At 54.6% G+C, this 16,418-nt stretch overlaps 2 protein-coding genes across 2 annotated transcripts; both read right to left on the bottom strand.

Annotated features, from left to right (window-relative positions):
- Positions 1-220: 220 nt before the first annotated feature.
- On the bottom strand, positions 221-3,405 carry LOC127217275 (uncharacterized). The gene is made up of 4 exons (XM_051178212.1): positions 3,318-3,405; positions 1,346-1,693; positions 378-538; positions 221-274 (listed from the first exon to the last, which is right to left on the bottom strand). The coding sequence occupies exons 1-4, from the start codon at positions 3,403-3,405 to the stop codon at positions 221-223; spliced, it is 651 nt and encodes a 216-aa protein (XP_051034169.1).
- Positions 3,406-4,413: 1,008 nt separating this feature from the next.
- Iqcn (IQ motif containing N) lies at positions 4,414-14,520 on the bottom strand. The gene is made up of 3 exons (XM_051178110.1): positions 14,424-14,520; positions 10,631-14,065; positions 4,414-5,398 (listed from the first exon to the last, which is right to left on the bottom strand). The coding sequence occupies exons 2-3, from the start codon at positions 14,042-14,044 to the stop codon at positions 4,436-4,438; spliced, it is 4,377 nt and encodes a 1,458-aa protein (XP_051034067.1). The 5' UTR covers positions 14,045-14,065; positions 14,424-14,520; the 3' UTR covers positions 4,414-4,435.
- Between the last annotated feature and the right edge of the window lie 1,898 nt (positions 14,521-16,418).

Genomic DNA, 16,418 nt, shown 5'->3' with positions numbered 1-16,418 from the left:
ATCATCCTGTCTGTACCTCCCAAATGCTGGAATGGCAGGTGTGCTTCATCATCCCTGGATTGATTGACTTTTGAGTTGGGTACTAGATGTATAGGCCAAACTGGCCCACACTCCTGGTCTCAAGCCATTCTCCTGCCACAAGTTTATCTCCAGGTCAGTGAAGTGGACACTTTTCCAGCAACTGTTCTTCCCAGGTGTTACCTCCAACCCCATCCCATCTCTAGGCAGGTGTCTGTAGGCAGTCAGCAAATGGCAGCCGCTGGCTCACACTGCCCTAGAAGAGAAACATGCATGGGTTAGCATTAAACAGCACAGGGCTTTAACTGCAGGGGAGTGTCTAATGAGAAGGCAGCTGCCCCAACGCTGACCCATCTCACCATGGATACTGTATCCAAACTATGAAAAGCTGGCCTATCTCGATTACAGTGTCTCAGGGCAGTGAACACAGAGCCAATGAGCAAGACAGACACAAGCAGACACACAACGATCACCACGCCCGAGTTCCTGTGTGATGTGGGGATCCATAGGCTGCCTGCATCTGGGGAGAGGAAGGGGGCTCAGCTCAGTCCAGAGCCACGCCCCCAAAGGGGGAGGATTCTAGGCAGGGGCTTCACCCCTGAGCCAGGCCCCCAGTCCCTCATTGGGGGATTCCAGGCAGGGGCTCCATTCCTGAGGCACATTCCAGTGCCAATGTTGTTATTTTATAAACAAGTATGTAATTTCATGTGGACTCTTGTTTATTTGTTTGCTTTTAAATTAACTTACTTTTATTTTATGTGCTTGGTGTTTTTCCATGGGTGTTCAGGCCCAAGTAACTGGAATTACAGAGTTATGAGCTGCCATGTTGGTACCAGGAATTGATTCCAGGTCCTCTGGAAGAGCAATCAGTGCTTTTAATCACTGACTCATCTCTCCAGCCCCTGTTTTTCTTTTTTTAAACTGGGAACCCAACACGTGGATCAGTTTGGTCTCAAACTTGCCAGGTGGTGGGGCCTTTAATTCCAGCACTTGGGAGACAGAGGCAGGCAGATCTCTGTGAGTTCGAGGCTAGTCTGATCTACAGGGTGAGTGCCAGGACAGACTCCAAAGCTACACAGAAAAACCCTGTGTGGAAAAACCAAATAAAAAGCAACCTTTCTTGTACATAATTTTGTCCTCAGGAGCCAGCACACACTAGCAAGCTAATAAGGGCACCAACCGTAGAGAAACTGGCTTAAGGTGGCTTGTGGATTGAAGCTGGCCCACACACTCCTAGGTCTGTGTCGCCCCCTGCTGACTGACTCCAGAACTACAGCCAGGTTCCCGCCAGCTCCCCCTCCCCTCCCCCGGGAGTACTTATACTCACCCTGACCAGGGCTGGACACAGTGGGTGAGGCTTGTGAAACCGAGTTCGTGGACTGGGACACAGTAGTCAGCTCTGGATCTGGGGAGCCAGACCTGGGGGATGAGGCTGTTTCTGGCTCTGGGGAGGCTGAGCCTGGGTTTGTTCCTGTGGAGCTGGAGTCTGAAGTGGGGGTCGCTTCCAGACTTGGGGAGATGGGAATAGGGGTCACTGGAGGGCTTACTTCCAGAGCTGAGGTGGTGAAGATAAGGGTTGTGTCTGGACTTGGGGAGATGGGGGAAGGGGTTGTGTCTGGACTGGAGGTGGCATCCACTACTACTATGCTTTCCCAGAATACTGTAAAAGCAACACCTGGAAAAAAAGATAGGGGTTTGTGTTTATGAAGCTGGGGCACTGCTCATAGTTGGACCTCATCCCTGCCCAGCATGTCAAGGCCTTGCTTTCTTACCTGTGTCTGAACAAGAACACTCTGAGCTGCACTTGTAAGAGCTCTGAACACCTAAGGCAGCCCTGCCTGACACTCTGATCTGGGTGCTGAGGTGCTACCTGTTATGATTCAGGTATTATGTCACCCCCACTTTACAGAAGATGGGAACTGGTTCTCAGGAAGTTGCAGTATTACTCAGCTCTTTCTCAGGAGCAGGTTACCACCCCATCCAGAGGTTTCTAAAACCCTGATCTAGATTAAAATTTGAACTCTGCCCCAACTGCTGACCACACACTCTACCACCAAGCCGCGCCCCAGCCTCTGCCAATCCCAGGATTCAGGTCTCTGACTCACACACACTGTCCCTCCAGGCTCCTGGTTCATATCCCATCCCTAGAGGAGTTCAGAGGCTGTGGACATAGTTCCTGGTCTACCTCTTACTATGACTTCCTTCCCAGATCCAGGTGGCTCCAATCAGGTGTGCAGGGCACAAGGTCACTCAGCCATTTTGTCCTTCCAACGTTCTTTCTGCCCAGGGTGTTTGCCCTGCTTCCTTCTAGCCTCACCCCACACAGCAGATATGAGGAAATACCATCTGGGTGCAGGGAGTGTAGCTGACCTGACCCTTCCTGCACCTCAGCCACCCAGGACCTTCAGCAAAGGCATCTGGGAATGTTGAGTCCACACTCTGACAAATGTCTGGGGAAGTGAAGTTGACTCAGGTACCATCGTGGACCCCAAGCCAAACCAGAACTTTGGCGTAAGTTAAGTTTCTAAGTGAACAGATGAAGCAAGCAAGCTTTGAAAGAGCCTTACACCAGCCTTACTAAGTACCCAGCACTGAGTAGGTCCTCAGGAATTTCTGGAGTTAAGCAGAAAGGAGAGGAGAGGTGATTTTGGCAATGTGCCTGGTATTGGATTTTCCCTTGGTCTCCAAGATGGAAGACTGGCAGGTACCAAGCCATATCAATAGACCCTAATAAGACTGTCCACAGGCATGCCGGGCAGGCAGTGGCCTATGCCTTTAGTCCCAGCACTCTGGAGGTAGAGGCAGGTGTGCATGTGGATCTCTGTGAGTTTGAGGCCAGCCTGGAACAGAGCAAGTTCCAGGACAGGCTCCAAAACTACACAGAAAAAAATCTTGTCTCGAAAAACCTAATTAATTAATGCAATTCATTGTCCACAGGCTGGAGCCAGCCTGGGCTTCCAGGGATAAACATGGAACTTTTGTAATTCCACCAGCATCTACAATAAACTCAGTGGTCTTTTAACTCGCAAGCTACAAACTTCTAATGGAAGCCAGAATGATGGATGTGACCCCGATCCCATGACCAAGGAAGTGGGGGAGGTCCTCACCACTTTCTGGATAGGATAGGGCTGTGCTTGGAGTCCCTGAAGTGTCAAGGGGGTTACTGGTCTCTGTCCCAGCAAGCTCAGGTGGCCCTAAGGGGTTGGTGTGTCTGGGAGGGACCAGAGAGGAGGACCTGAGTCCTGTGCCACCAGCCCCGCTGTCCCCCGGAGCCGCGCCGTCTCCCTCCACCAGCTTACCTGAGAATATAAGAACGACAGAGAAGTCGCGGGGTCTCACTAGCAGCAGAAGGGTGAGCACCAGAGGCAGCAGCTGGGAACCCGCCATTCCCACGCACCGCCCAGGCTGCAGGTGTGCCGCCAGGTAGCAGCTCTCCCACGCGCGCCCCCTGCCGGCGAGCGCTGGGTTCCCTTCCCACCCTCCCTCCGCTGAACCCCACCCAGAGCCTCCTCAGATTCAGCATGCTCCAGAAGCTTACAAATGCTGCCCTCAGGACACACACCGGTCCCCGGCTACTCTGGGACACCCCTTCTATGGTCGCCCCAAACCTGAGATCAATACCCTTGTCTCTGGCTGCCAGGCTCCTCCAAGCAGAGTTGAGGATGCCATTGTCTCTCCAGCTCACCCCACCTGTGGATGTAGCTAGAATCTTCTAGCGTTTTCAGAAGGAAGCACTTTCATGAGGAAGTCAAAGTAGGTTAGGCCGGGCCAAGCAGGTTCTTACTTTCTTTGTTGTTAATCTTTGTTTCTGAGCTGGCCAAAAACTGAGTCTCCTGACCCAGCCACCCAATTCTGAGATGACAGGTGTGACACACCCAGCTAGACACAGGTATGTGTATGTCTGTGCGCACATGTGCGTGTCTGTGTGTATGTTGTATCTGTATGCGTATGCTATGTGTATATGTACGAGTATATGTATTGTGAGCTATGTGTGTGTTACATGTGTGCTTATACATTGTGTGTGTGTGTGTGTGTGTGTGTGTGTGTGTGTGTGTGTGCATGTACTCAGGGAGGTCAGGAGACATTGGAGTTGTCATTCCCTATCATGTGGGTTCCAGTGATCACACACACAGGCTTAGCAGCAAGCACCTTTGGCAGCTGAGTCATCTCTATAGTCTCAGATAAGTCACACAAGATACACTAGTGACCTGTGGCCCCTGGAAAATAAGGTTTCTCAACCCTGGCTACAGACCCCACATGGGCTGGAGTCACTGGAACTCATTGCCACTGGCATGATCTAGAATTCCCCTTGTCCCTGAACTCAAGACATGTGACCAGAGGCAGGCTGTAGTGCATTTTATTCACAAGACCCATGAGACCACATGGCCACCATGGTGTGTTGCCCACAGCCAGGGGCCTAGACGCCAGGCCAGTGTAAAGAATAAGCCCTTGAAGTACGGCGTGAAGTGTCCCTGGAGATGTTCCATGGGCCTCCTGTCCCCAAGAGTGCATCTGTGGTGAGGCAGCTTCTTGTGTAATGTCCCCTCCATGTGGCCTGGACCATCTTGGCCGCAGACTGCTGCTGGCTGAGCAGGCAGCGGGTCCTGTAGCCTTTCCAGGCTGCCTGGATGAGGGTGGCTGCTCTGTGCTGCTGGCTGACAAGAGGACAGTGCTGAGATGCTGGAGCCCAACGAGAACCAGACTGGACTGAAATGCCCTGGCCAAAGCCCTGCACCACTCGAGTAGACAATGTGTGGCCACACACATGGCAGGTGCGTGGCTGGGACCCCACGAGCATCACGACACTGGGAGGACTCTCCACCCGGGGACCCAAGGACTGACAGACGCTGCAGACATCAGGCTGGCAGGACAGGAAGCAGCGGTGCTCAGAGCTATTCCTGGTGTCAAGGCTCCCCTGGGTTCTGCCACTGTGCTCTGGCCACGTGGTAGGGAGCAACACCTGGTGGGCCCGGGCCCGGCGAGTGCAGTAGCCACGCCAGGCAGCCTGGATGATGGTGGTGGCCCTGAGAAGCCTTGCCAGGTTCCGTCGCACACGGTAGCCACGCCATGTAGCTTGGATGATGGTGGCCCACTGATGCCACACCTTCACAGTGCGGCGCACCAAGTAGCCACGTGCACAGGCCTGGATGGTGACGGCAGCCTGGACGACAACTTTCTCCATGGCACGCACTGACACCAGCAACTCAGCTGAGGGCTTGCGGTCCAGCGCTGCCTCTGCCCCAGATGGGTCCCATGACCTGTGGCCTCGACTAGAATGCCATGTGCCTTGGGGTGCCCCAGCACGTGTGGCTCTGACCGATACGTTGGGGACTTTGGAATTCCATGACTGGCCACCAGCCAGGCCGGTATCCACAGGGCCCTGGGGTACAGTAGGGGGTGGGGACATCTTATTATGGCCAGTTTTAGGGTGTGTAACAAGATGGTGTTTGTGGCCGTGGGGTGTAGTGTACACCTGGGAGACCCTACCAAAGCCAGTTTTGAGGCCTGTGACATGATGGAGTTTCTGGCCATGGGGTGTGTTAGGGAGCTGGGAACTCCCATCAAGGCTTGTTTTAGGCATCATGACATGTTGGAGTCTGTGACCATAGAGCATGATGGGGGCTCTTCGAGGACCCTCATCAGAACTAGTTTTGGGGACTGGGACATGCTGATGTGTGTGGCTGTGAGGTGAAGTGTGGATTCGAGAGCCCCCATCATAGCCAGTTTCAGGGCTGGTGACAAAAGGGGACCTCTGGCCTAGTTGTGTGGTGAGGGCCAGCACTGTTCTTGGCTTGCCAGTATGTCTGGTGTCATGGGCAGGCTCAGGAAGGGGTCTCTGGGAGTCATTTGGTGATGACTCATAGGACAGAGATACCCCTCGGACTCTTGAGGGTGCGTTCTGTCCCTTCCCATCTGCCAAGTGGGTGATGGGAGTGACACCTGTGGGTGTCCCTGAGGACTGCTTGTGACTGTCCGTTGAGATCTGAGATAGCGGCTTCAGTGAACGACTAAAGGGCAGCAGTCTGTCCATGGAACCTTCTAGAAGTTCTGAGACAAGGCTGCTTTGAATGGAGCGGTAGGACTTTTTAGCAGTGGGGGACTCTCGGTTATTCTTGGTATGGTTCTGAGGTTCTTCCTCTGAACCCAGAGACAGCTTGGCTGTTCCAGCGATGTCAGGACTCAGCTGTGGGGGCACTGCGACTACATTAGAAGCTGGAGGTTGGCTTGAACTGCCAGCCACAGGGTGCTCCTGCAGGCTCAGAAACCCAGGAACAGGGTAGAGGCTGGGGGCACCACCATGGCTTTCTGAGGATAAGGGCTGAACAGGGGTGATGCTATTGGCTGTGGGGTGCTCACCTAAACTTGGGGCCTGTACAAGCACGGGAATGACATCACTGGCTTGGCTGGGAGCCACCTCTGCCAACAAGGTCACTTGGTTTTTGAGAATATTTTCAACTGGCAGGGTCTCGTGTTCATGATTCTCACCTCCCGTGGTACTGAGGCCTGTACACAGGATGATCTTAAGGCCTTCAGACCTGACAGGGTCTGTGCCAGACTCCAATGTTTCGGACACCATGTTATCGATTTGCCTTGGTTTCGGCAAGGTCAGGTTATCAACACCCACAAGCTTTGTCAGCCCAGAGTCTTGACTAGATTGTGAGGCACTTGACAAAACTGTGGGTAAGTGTTGTTGGTCCTGGGCCACTCTCTGGACTGCTGGGGCTGATGAGTGAGCATTAGCCAGGCTGCTGACATGGGGTGCCAGGAAGGGGACTCGGGAGCCCTTCCCAGACTGTGCTGCCTGATAAGGACGTGGACTGAGTCCTACTACCATGGATCCTGGAGCCACATTACTTGCCACAGAACCCAGAGGCATGCTAGGACCTGTACCACTGGCCACAAAACCTGGGCATGGGCCTGGGGAATGGGAGTTTGGCAAGGATTCCACAGCTGGGCTCAGCTTCTTACCACCAGTCTCTTGTGGGTGACTGGGAGCCACACTGCTGGCCACAGAACCTGGAGGGAGGTTGAGGGCCACAGGATCTTGGTGAGGGACCATTGACTCTGGAGGTGGGTTTTGGGCCTTGACACCTATCATGGACTCTGGGGGGACACTCTGGGCCACACCATCCACCTTGGACTCTGGGAGGAAACTTTGGTCCATGCCGCCTACCATGAATTCTGGGGGGACACTCTTGGCCATGCTATCCGCCATGGATTCTGGGGGATCGCTCTGAGCAATGTCATCCACCAAGGACTCTGGGGGGACACTCTGGTTCAAGCCATCCACTGTGGACTCTGGGGAGACACTCTGGTTCAAGCCATCCACCATGGACTCTGGGGGGACACTCTGGGCCACGCCATCCACCATGGACTCTGGGGGGACACTCTGGGCCATGCCATCCACCACAGACTCTGGAGGGACACTCTTTCCTATGCCCCTGATCACAGATCCTTGAGGAAGGTTGAGAGTCTCACTTTCTATCACAGGCTTTGGCAACAGTACCGAGGGCACTTTTCCATCTACAGAACCCTGGACCAAACCTCTACCCACAGCGCCCACTGCAGTACCTGGAATGACCATACCTGCATATCGGCAACTGGGTGGGACCATGGTGGCCACAGAGAGGAGCTGGGGCCCTAATGTAACCGGAAGAGGGGCATAGGTCTGAGGGACGCTGGCGCCCAGCTGGTTTGGGAAGAACTCAGATGGGACCTGCATACTGGGTATCACAGCTGGGCACGAGCCCTGGCCCACACCTGAAGTCACAACAGCCTGTTCTTGAGTCCAGGGGACATCTGCTGGCAAGGCCCAGGCAGCCATGGGGGGTGGGTTAGCTCCCTGGCACATACTTAGGAACAGTCCAGTAGCTACAGGCCCTTGGGGCGTCCCTGGAACTATGCCCCTGAACCAATTCTGACATGGGACACTAGCCCCTAAGGCCAGGCCACCATCCTCTGCAGACGTCATGGGCTGAGTCACAGGACCTAGGGGCCCCTTGCTGACCTGTTTTGGCTCAGAGTGGACAGTGGGATCCCAAGGGCTGGGCTGGCTCCTGGTACCTATCATAAGTTTGTCCCCTAGACTGCTGCAGACTCCTGGAGATGGCTGGCCTAACTTACTCATCACACCCGGATAGGACCCATCTAGGGTGAGCATGGAGGGCTGGCTCTGCCTAGTTGTACTGCTGTCCTCCTGTGCATGCTGCTGTGGGCCCAAAGCTGGCTTGCTGCTCCCTCGACCCACACCACACACCACAGTGGGTGGCAACAGGCTCAGGGCTCCCAAGGTGGCCACAGAAGGCTGGGCAAGATTGGAGCATACCCTGGGAGCCAGAAGTGGGGAGCTCAGGTGGGGGGACGCCCTGCTGGACTGGGATGCCTGCAGCACTCCAGGGACTACAGTGCTGGTTGTGGTTGGCTGGCTGAGGTTTTGGGATGCCCTGTTGGCCCCAGATGCATGGGCCAGGGTTGGGGACATAACACTGACCACAAAAGGCTGGGCTAAGCTTGGAGACATGCTGGGGGACACGGATGGCTGCACAAAGTTTGGGGTTACAAGTGTAGCCATGCAAGGTTGGGTGAAATTTGATGGCATGCTGTAGGGCATAAATGGTTGGAAAAAGTTAGGGGACACCCCGGTGGCTACAGATGTCTGAACTGCGTCTGGATGCCCTGAGCCCTGTGTGGGCATGGAAGAGGAGGCAGGTGGTGGCCAGCTGTTCACAGGTGACAGAGTGGTCTTTGGGGCTATGTGGGTAGTGGCACATGGCTGGGCCTGGCTTGAGGCTAAGCCGGTGCTCACTGTGTGGCTGCTTAAGGCCACCACACTAGTACCAGACTTCTGGGCAAAGTCTGTGGGTACCCCAGAAGCAATATGTGGCTGGGTATAGATTGGGGACCCTCCATAGTACAGAAATGGCTGACTAAAATTTGTAGGTAACCCATAATACATCAATGTTTCCGTCAGTGTTGGGGACACCCCCGTGTCCATGGATGGCTGGGCTAGAGTTGGGAATACCCTAGGGGTCACAAATGGATGGGACAGGCTTGGGGCCACCCCAGTGTCCATGGATGGCTGGGCCAGGCTTGGTGACTCAGAACTAGTTCCTACAAGCTGAGATGAGCCTGGACACAGTCCTGTGGCCTCCAATGGCTGACCTAGGCATGGCAATCCCTCACTGGCCTCGGGTGCCTGGTCAGGCTTTGGGGCTCCCCCATCAACCAATATACCCTGGGGTAGGGCAGAGTCCAGCTGAGTGACCTCATTTGGCTGCAGGTCTCCAGTGTGGGCCTGAGCCCTCCTATGCCAGGGTGCAATTGTGTCCTGGGACAGCCCCTGCATCAGGTCACCAGTGCTATAGTCAGACCCACTATCTGCATTATCTGAGTCCCAGTGGACATTCAAGGCCAGGCTTGTGCTATGGAAGAGGAGGGACTCAAGCTCCGGGGGCTGCCGTTGGGGGACCGTGCTCTGAGAACCAGCTGACCATTTTTCTAGCTCCCCCTGCGGCCTGTGCCTCGTCTCCCTGGACTCTTTTAACACTGGTTGGGAATCCTCCTGCAAGTCACCCTCCTTGCAACCTTCCAGAACCTCTGAAGGTGTCAAGCTGGATGGTGTGGAGAGACAGGTTGAGGTACTGCTCTGCAAGGAGTCACTACTGTTCTGGCAGTGGGCAGCTGAACCCCTGGGATAGCTCTTGGCTAACACGATCTGTGGGTGCTGCGGGAATGTGGCTAGTAACTCATCCAGAAGGGAGATGTGGCGGCCAGTGGCCTGACCCCAGGGACGGGATGGGGTCAAGGACGCTTGGGGGTGCCTCTCCTGTTTTGGGGTGGACGTGCTGGAGACTTTTTGCAACTTAGGATTTAGGCATACTGGTGATGACTGGTCCCCATGCTGTTCATCTACTATGTTCCTCACTATGGTAACCATTTCCTTATTGCCCAGTGGTGATAACAGTCTATGACCCGATGGCAGGACTTGCTTAATTGTCTGTTTGGGCGATGGGCTGAGACTCTTGACTATGGAAGAGCAACGGCCACAGGGAGACATCTTGTGTATCCCCAGGTTTGCACACTGACATACATTGCCGTGGCAGGTGGTGGAGGGTTGCTGGGACATGGGGTACTTCTCACCATCCATGCCACTTGAGTGCTTGTTGGTCGCCATGTTGCCCTCTCGGTATGATGCCCATGGGAAGGACACCCTGCTGGCCACTGGTGGCTGGCGGGAGCTTGGGGCTGTGCTACTAGTCACTGGTGGCTGGTTACTGCTTGGGCCTGCACCATTGGTGACAAGAGGCTGCCACGGACAAGGAGGTGGCTGTTGGGAAGGTCGCTCAGGGACATGGGGACCCTCACCACATGCCATGAGGTCAAGATCTGGTCTCAGGTACAGGTCAGAACAGAGTCCTGGGCCCTTCTCCCACAACAGTGTGGGTAGTGTGAGTAGGGGACACTGGTAAGTGCTGGTGACCACCCCTCCAGAAAAGGAGTCTACGGGGGACTGTGGCAAGCAGGGTGATCCCTCCAAGGTGGCCCCATCCCCTTTCCCCCACAGGATCCCATCGGGCTGTCCCCAGGGCAAGCCCTTCCATGGTGGCCTGACCTTGCTACACCGTGCTCGTACGGGACCCAGTGCAGGTCCCCATGCCACCGACAGGCTCCCGCTGCAAGTCACCTCCATTGGGGCAGGCGCCGTGGTCATCCGGCTTCCCACCGTTTTCGAGGTGGCCTTGGGGAGGAAGGCGCCTGTCCTCTGGGCCATCTGAGCCAAGGACTGAGTGAAAACAGCACCCAGTTCGCCCTGGCACAGCGCCTGGCTGAGCGTGGCCCTCTCATCTTCCGTCAAGGCCTTGCACAGGACCTCAGCCAGCTTGCCCTGTGTGGCCTTGCTGAGTTCTGGACGCAGCTCACCACGGGACAGGGCTCGGGACAGGGAGATGCCCAGCTCACCCCATGACAGTGCCTTCATCAATGCCATTCCCAGCATGCCTTGAGGCAGGGCCTTGACCACAGAGGGCCCCAAGACTTCCCGGGACAGAGCCTGGCTGAGCGCTGTTCGTACTTCCCCCTGAGAAAGTGTCTTGGCCAGGAGTGTCCGCAGGTCCTCGGGGGAGCCCAGCATGGCCACCAGGTCTGCACACAGGGATGCAATGGATGCCGCGAGGTCTTCGTGGCAGGACACTGCCTGGCTTGGCATAGGGGGAGGAGGAGGGGTTCGTGCCCGTCCACTGTCACCCCAGGATTCTGCATTGCACACAGGGTGTGCAGAGGGAGTCAGTAGAGGTACCAGCATACCTTGGGTATCTGTGGCCACTGAGCGTGGGTTCTGTGTGGCCTTGTTTTGTGCATGGTTATGGACCTGGGGCTGGGTCATGCTTCTGTCATCTGGCTTGGCACGGGGTCCAGTGTTGAGTGTCCCAAAATGTTGCCAGAACTGTACAGATGCCTTGGTCGTGCTCAGGAGTGGCTGTGACTGGGTCTTGCTACTGAGGTCAGTGGCAGGGTGAGCGGCCAAGAGGCACTTGGCTGTTTCAGAGGCCAGCTGGGCCTGAGACTGGGCCTTTGCCAGTCCCACGGGCAGATGGGCCTGTGATGGAACCTTAGCCAGACATGTGATGAGCTGGGCCAGGGATGGGGCCTTGCTGAGTTTAGTGGGTGGACAGACCTGGCAGGTGGCCTTGGTGCTTTTGGTGTTCGTGGGCTTTGCATGCTCAGCAGGTGGACGCAGCTGTAGTGAGCTTTTTGTCAGGTGAGAGGCCATGTGGTGCTGGGACGTGGAGGTGAGTGGACACGCATTTGGGTATCCTTCAGGAAGGACGAAGGTCATCCCCAGGGAGCGTGACTGTGGGGAGGCTGTAGCTGGACACGGCGTGGCAAGATGAGCTTGAGACACAGGTCTGGTCTGTTCACCAGTAGGTTGGAGCTGAGCTGTGAATGACATCAGGTGTGCAGCCAGTGGCGAGGAGGGCAGGGTGGCAGAGGGACCTATGGGTGGACGTCGTCCCTCGGGTAGGACAGTGGCCAGCCCAGATGATGTGTGAGACTGCAACGCAGCTTTAGAAAGGGGTGAGGCCGGTGGGGGGTGGGTGTGGCTTGGGTGTGGCTGGGCTTGGGAGGTGGCCTTGGTCAGTGGGACAGCCAGCTGGGCCTGGGACAGGGTCACTGTCATCTCTTCAGGCATGTACACCCTGGAGTGAACCTTTACAACCTCAGCCCTCTGCTGGATCTGAGTCAAGGGCTTGCTCCTGTCTTCTGTCACTTTTGTCCAAGACAGAGCCCTGGTTACAATGGCTGCAGTAGTTTTGGGAGCTACTTCCTTCTTGGTGGCCCTTGGGGGCCCAGGCTTCATCTTTTCTACTTCCAATGGAGACTTGGCTGGGGGTTTACGAGCCACAGTGTCTAGATGTCCATGGGGCCCACACCTGCCCTTCCCCTCAGCCAAGTATGAGTGCGAGGCCACCTTGACCACTGCAGTGGTCTGCTTGGTACTCACGGTGACCTTGGCCTTTGGGCTGTTCAGGTGGACCTGGGATGAGGTGTTGGGAATGCCAGTAACCACTGGGGTTTGGGGTGAACTCCTGGGACTTGAGGCTGCCACTGTAGGGACCAGACATAGGGTCCTGAGCACAGCAGCCACCGAGCGAATCTGAGCTGGGGTCTTCGTTATCATAGCTGCCAGGCGAGTCTGGGGTGAGGACTTGATTGTGGGGCTCGACTGGGAGGAGGTTTTGGATGAAGTAGATGCTGTACATGTCTGAGCTTGACTTCTGGTCACTGGACGCATCTGGGGTGAAGTCTTTGCCGTCATGGAACCAGAGCCAGTCTGTAGTGGGCCCTTACTTACTGGAACCCCCAGGCGTGGTGAAGCCTTGATTGTGGAGGTCACAGCACACCCAGGGGGCTGTGCTCTGGCCATGGGGACCACAGACCGCACCTGTGGTGTGGTGCTAGAGAATGAAGGGTTGGGTCGCACATGAGCCAGAGGTCTGATCACCGGAGAAGTTGGACAGGTTGGTGATTGAATCTTCATGACTGTTGCTGGGGATGTAGGGCACATCTGCAATGCACCCTTCGGTGCTGTGGTCACTGTGGCTGGGGACTTAGGGGTGGAAGCCACTGGACACACCTTGGTAGGGGTCTTGTTGACTGGATACATATGCGGTGGGACCTTTGGGACATCTGCTTCTATGTGGACCTGGGTCTGGGTCTTCAGGGATCCATGGATGGCCTGGCCATATCTCCCCAGTGCTGCTGACTCTGGGGTCCCTGATTTGATGGTTTTGGAGGCCACATGCCTGCTCTTCACACCGTCCCCTTCCAAGTGTCTGATGAGACAGGAACTTCTGGCAGTCTTGGTCAACATGCAAGGTGGATACTTGGGACCCGTGAGTCTGCCGGTCACAAACTGCTGTGGCAGAGGGCCACCCCTGTGAACCCCACTGGCACAGGGTCCTGGGGCTGCTGAGGTGTATGAAGGGACTAGATTGTCAGAGGATGGGAACTGAGTCTCCTTGCTCACCATGACTGGCGGTTGGTCCTCTGGGGCATGAAAGCGAACCTGCTGTGGGGGGTGATAGGGGATGTCACCCTCCTCCTCCCTCTTAGCTTTCTTTACAGTCAGCTTGTTGGAGCGCATCAGCCTGCGGGTGCTGAAGCGACGCCAGGCCTCCTGGATGGCCTTTGCCGCTGTCATCTGCGAGATAAGCTTCTGCCGCAGCCGGTAGCCCTTCCAGTTGGCTTGAATGACAGTGGCCGCCCGTGAGACCATCATGTCCATTTCGTCCACCAGGATGTTCTTGAAGGCCTGGCTCTCCACCACAGCCCGCAGGCGAGGCACCTGCCCTGATAGTGGTGCTGCCGGATCCTTGGGCGGACACGGATCACTCTGGGTCTGAGGATATGGCTTGGCCACTTTCTCTTGATGAACAGGGGTTGGCTGGGGCTGGGGGAGGCACAGTCCACTCCGTGACATGATGTTTGGGAACCCGAGTGGAGCTGCCGGCTGCATTGTTGCCATTCCTGAGCAGGGTGGCAGAGCCTGGGGGGGTGGTAATAGGATAGGGTTTGATGGGTAGAGGGGATGGACAGACAGAGAGGCAGACAGGCACAGGGGTGAGGGTTGCATAGATGGGTGGGTGGATGGATGGAGAGCAGGAAGGGTTGGGTGCGTGTGCAGGGTGGTAGGAGGATGGTGGTGAACAGCGGGTGGATGTTGGTGAACACTGGAGGTGGAAGACTGAGGAGCACAACCTGGAGAGATCTATAGGTTTCTGCAGGACAACAGGTACAGAGAATGGGGACAATGCCCAGCAGCCTTTGGACCTATAACTTGGGCGTGATGATGTTTATGTGTGACAGAGGCACACTCCTCGGGGCAGGCCTAACCATCCTCTTACCTTGGAGGGTCATAGAGTTGGAAAAGGAGCAGAAGAAGGTGTAATCCTGGAAGCCGGCCTATAAAGAGAAGGCTGCCTTCAGTTCTTCATTCCAAAACATGTGCACAGCAGCGTTCTGGTCTGGTTCTGTTAGAAATACCAATGGGAGGAAGGATATGGGCTCAGCCCACAGGAGGATGGAGTGGGGAGGACAGAGCAAGGAGGACTGGAGTGGGGGAGCTGGACAGAAGGCAGGATGGAGGATATCCTACAGGAGTGAGCTCAGGGCCCTGGGGACAGACTAGAGGACACCCACAGGAAGGGGTTCCTGGGCAGTACTTGGTAGTTAATACCTGTACTTATATAACAGAGATTAAGAGGGTCCCAAGCTTAAGAGCACTGGCTGCTCTTCCAGAGGTCCTGAGTTCAATCCCAGAAACCACATGATGGCTCTCAACCATCTTAATGAGATCTGGTACCTTCTTTGGCATGCAGGCATATATACAGACAGAGCAATGCATACATAATAAATAAATATTAAAAAAAAAAAGACGGTCCCAAGGACACATGTGGGATTGGGAGAGGGGTGGAAGGGGTTCATGTCTTTATTGTCTCGAAGGGTGAGAACCTAGCCACACTCTGGGACACACACACTCAGCACACCATCCAGCCAGAAGTGCAGTCCACAGCAGCAAGATGGCTCAGTGTGGGAAGTTACTGTGGCCAAGCTGGGTGACCCAAGTTCAACCCCTTGAACCAATTCCTGCAAGTTACCTTAAGTCTTCTGCACATGCACCTGGGACATGCACCCCCCATACCAAACTAATACATGTCAATTAACACAATTAGGGGCTGGAGAGATGGCTCAGAGGTTAAAAGCACTTGTGGCTCTCGAAGAGGACTTGAGTTTAGTTCCCAGAACCCACACAATTCAGAACTGTCTGAAAGCAGTCTCAGCAGACATGACATCCTCTTCTGGCCTCAACAGGCACCAGGAACATACATGCAGGTAAAGGATCTATACAGTGTAAAAAAAGGAAAACAAAACACAACAAAAACTAGACCAATCTTAACGGCACACACCTTTAGTACAAGCACCCAGGAGACAGAGGTAGATGGATCTCTGCAAATTTAAGACCAGCCTCATCTACAGAATAAGACCCTGTCTATACAGATAAATGATAGTCAAATGATCCTAATTTAATTTTAGTACCAAATATGCACCTTTTATATTTTTATTTGTTTGTTTATTTGAGACAGGGTTTCTCTGTGTGTAGTTTTGACTGTCCTGGAACTCCACTGCCTGTCCAAAGTTTATTATTTTATTGGCATTAGTGTTCTGCCTGTATGTGTGCTTGTGTGAGGGTGTCAGATCTTGGAGTTATAGGCGGTTGTGAGCTGCCATGTGGGTGCTGGGAACTGAACTCGGGTCCTCTGGAAGAAGATCAAGCACTCAACCACTGAGCCACCTCTCCAGCCCCCAAATATGCATTAAACACAAAGCTGGGGAGTGATGAGTGTAAATGAGTAGAGACAGATCCACCAAGCAATGGGCACCAGAGCTGTGTCCCAGCCTGAGGGACATAAGTCAAAAGAGGTGACAATAAACTAATCTGCACTTAACAGCAAAATCACACAGAATGTAAAAACCAGCAGTACTGAAAACACAAGAAGACTCGTCCACAGACACAGTTGGAGGAGTTTAACGCACTTTGTGATGTGGGTTCCTCTGTGCAGCCCTGGCTGTCCCGGAACTCACCCTGTAGACCAGGCTGGCCTCAAACTCACAGAGATCCACCAGCCTCTGCCTCCCCAGTGCTGGGGTTACAGGAGTGACTATAATTTTTTTAAAAAAATATTCTTTTACATTTGTATCTGTTAACGAGCATGTGTAATGTGTGTGCATGCTTCAGTTATAGGCATCATTTGTTTTGTGAGTGCTGGGACCCGGGCTACTTTTCACTTTTCATGACTGATGAGCAATTGCTTTTTACAATTTATTTCATTATATATATA

The sequence above is a fragment of the Phodopus roborovskii genome, unplaced genomic scaffold (assembly GCF_943737965.1).
Source record: "Phodopus roborovskii unplaced genomic scaffold, PHOROB, whole genome shotgun sequence".
Lineage (NCBI taxonomy): Eukaryota > Metazoa > Chordata > Mammalia > Rodentia > Cricetidae > Phodopus > Phodopus roborovskii.
This window is presented reverse-complemented; position numbering and strand designations above follow the sequence as displayed.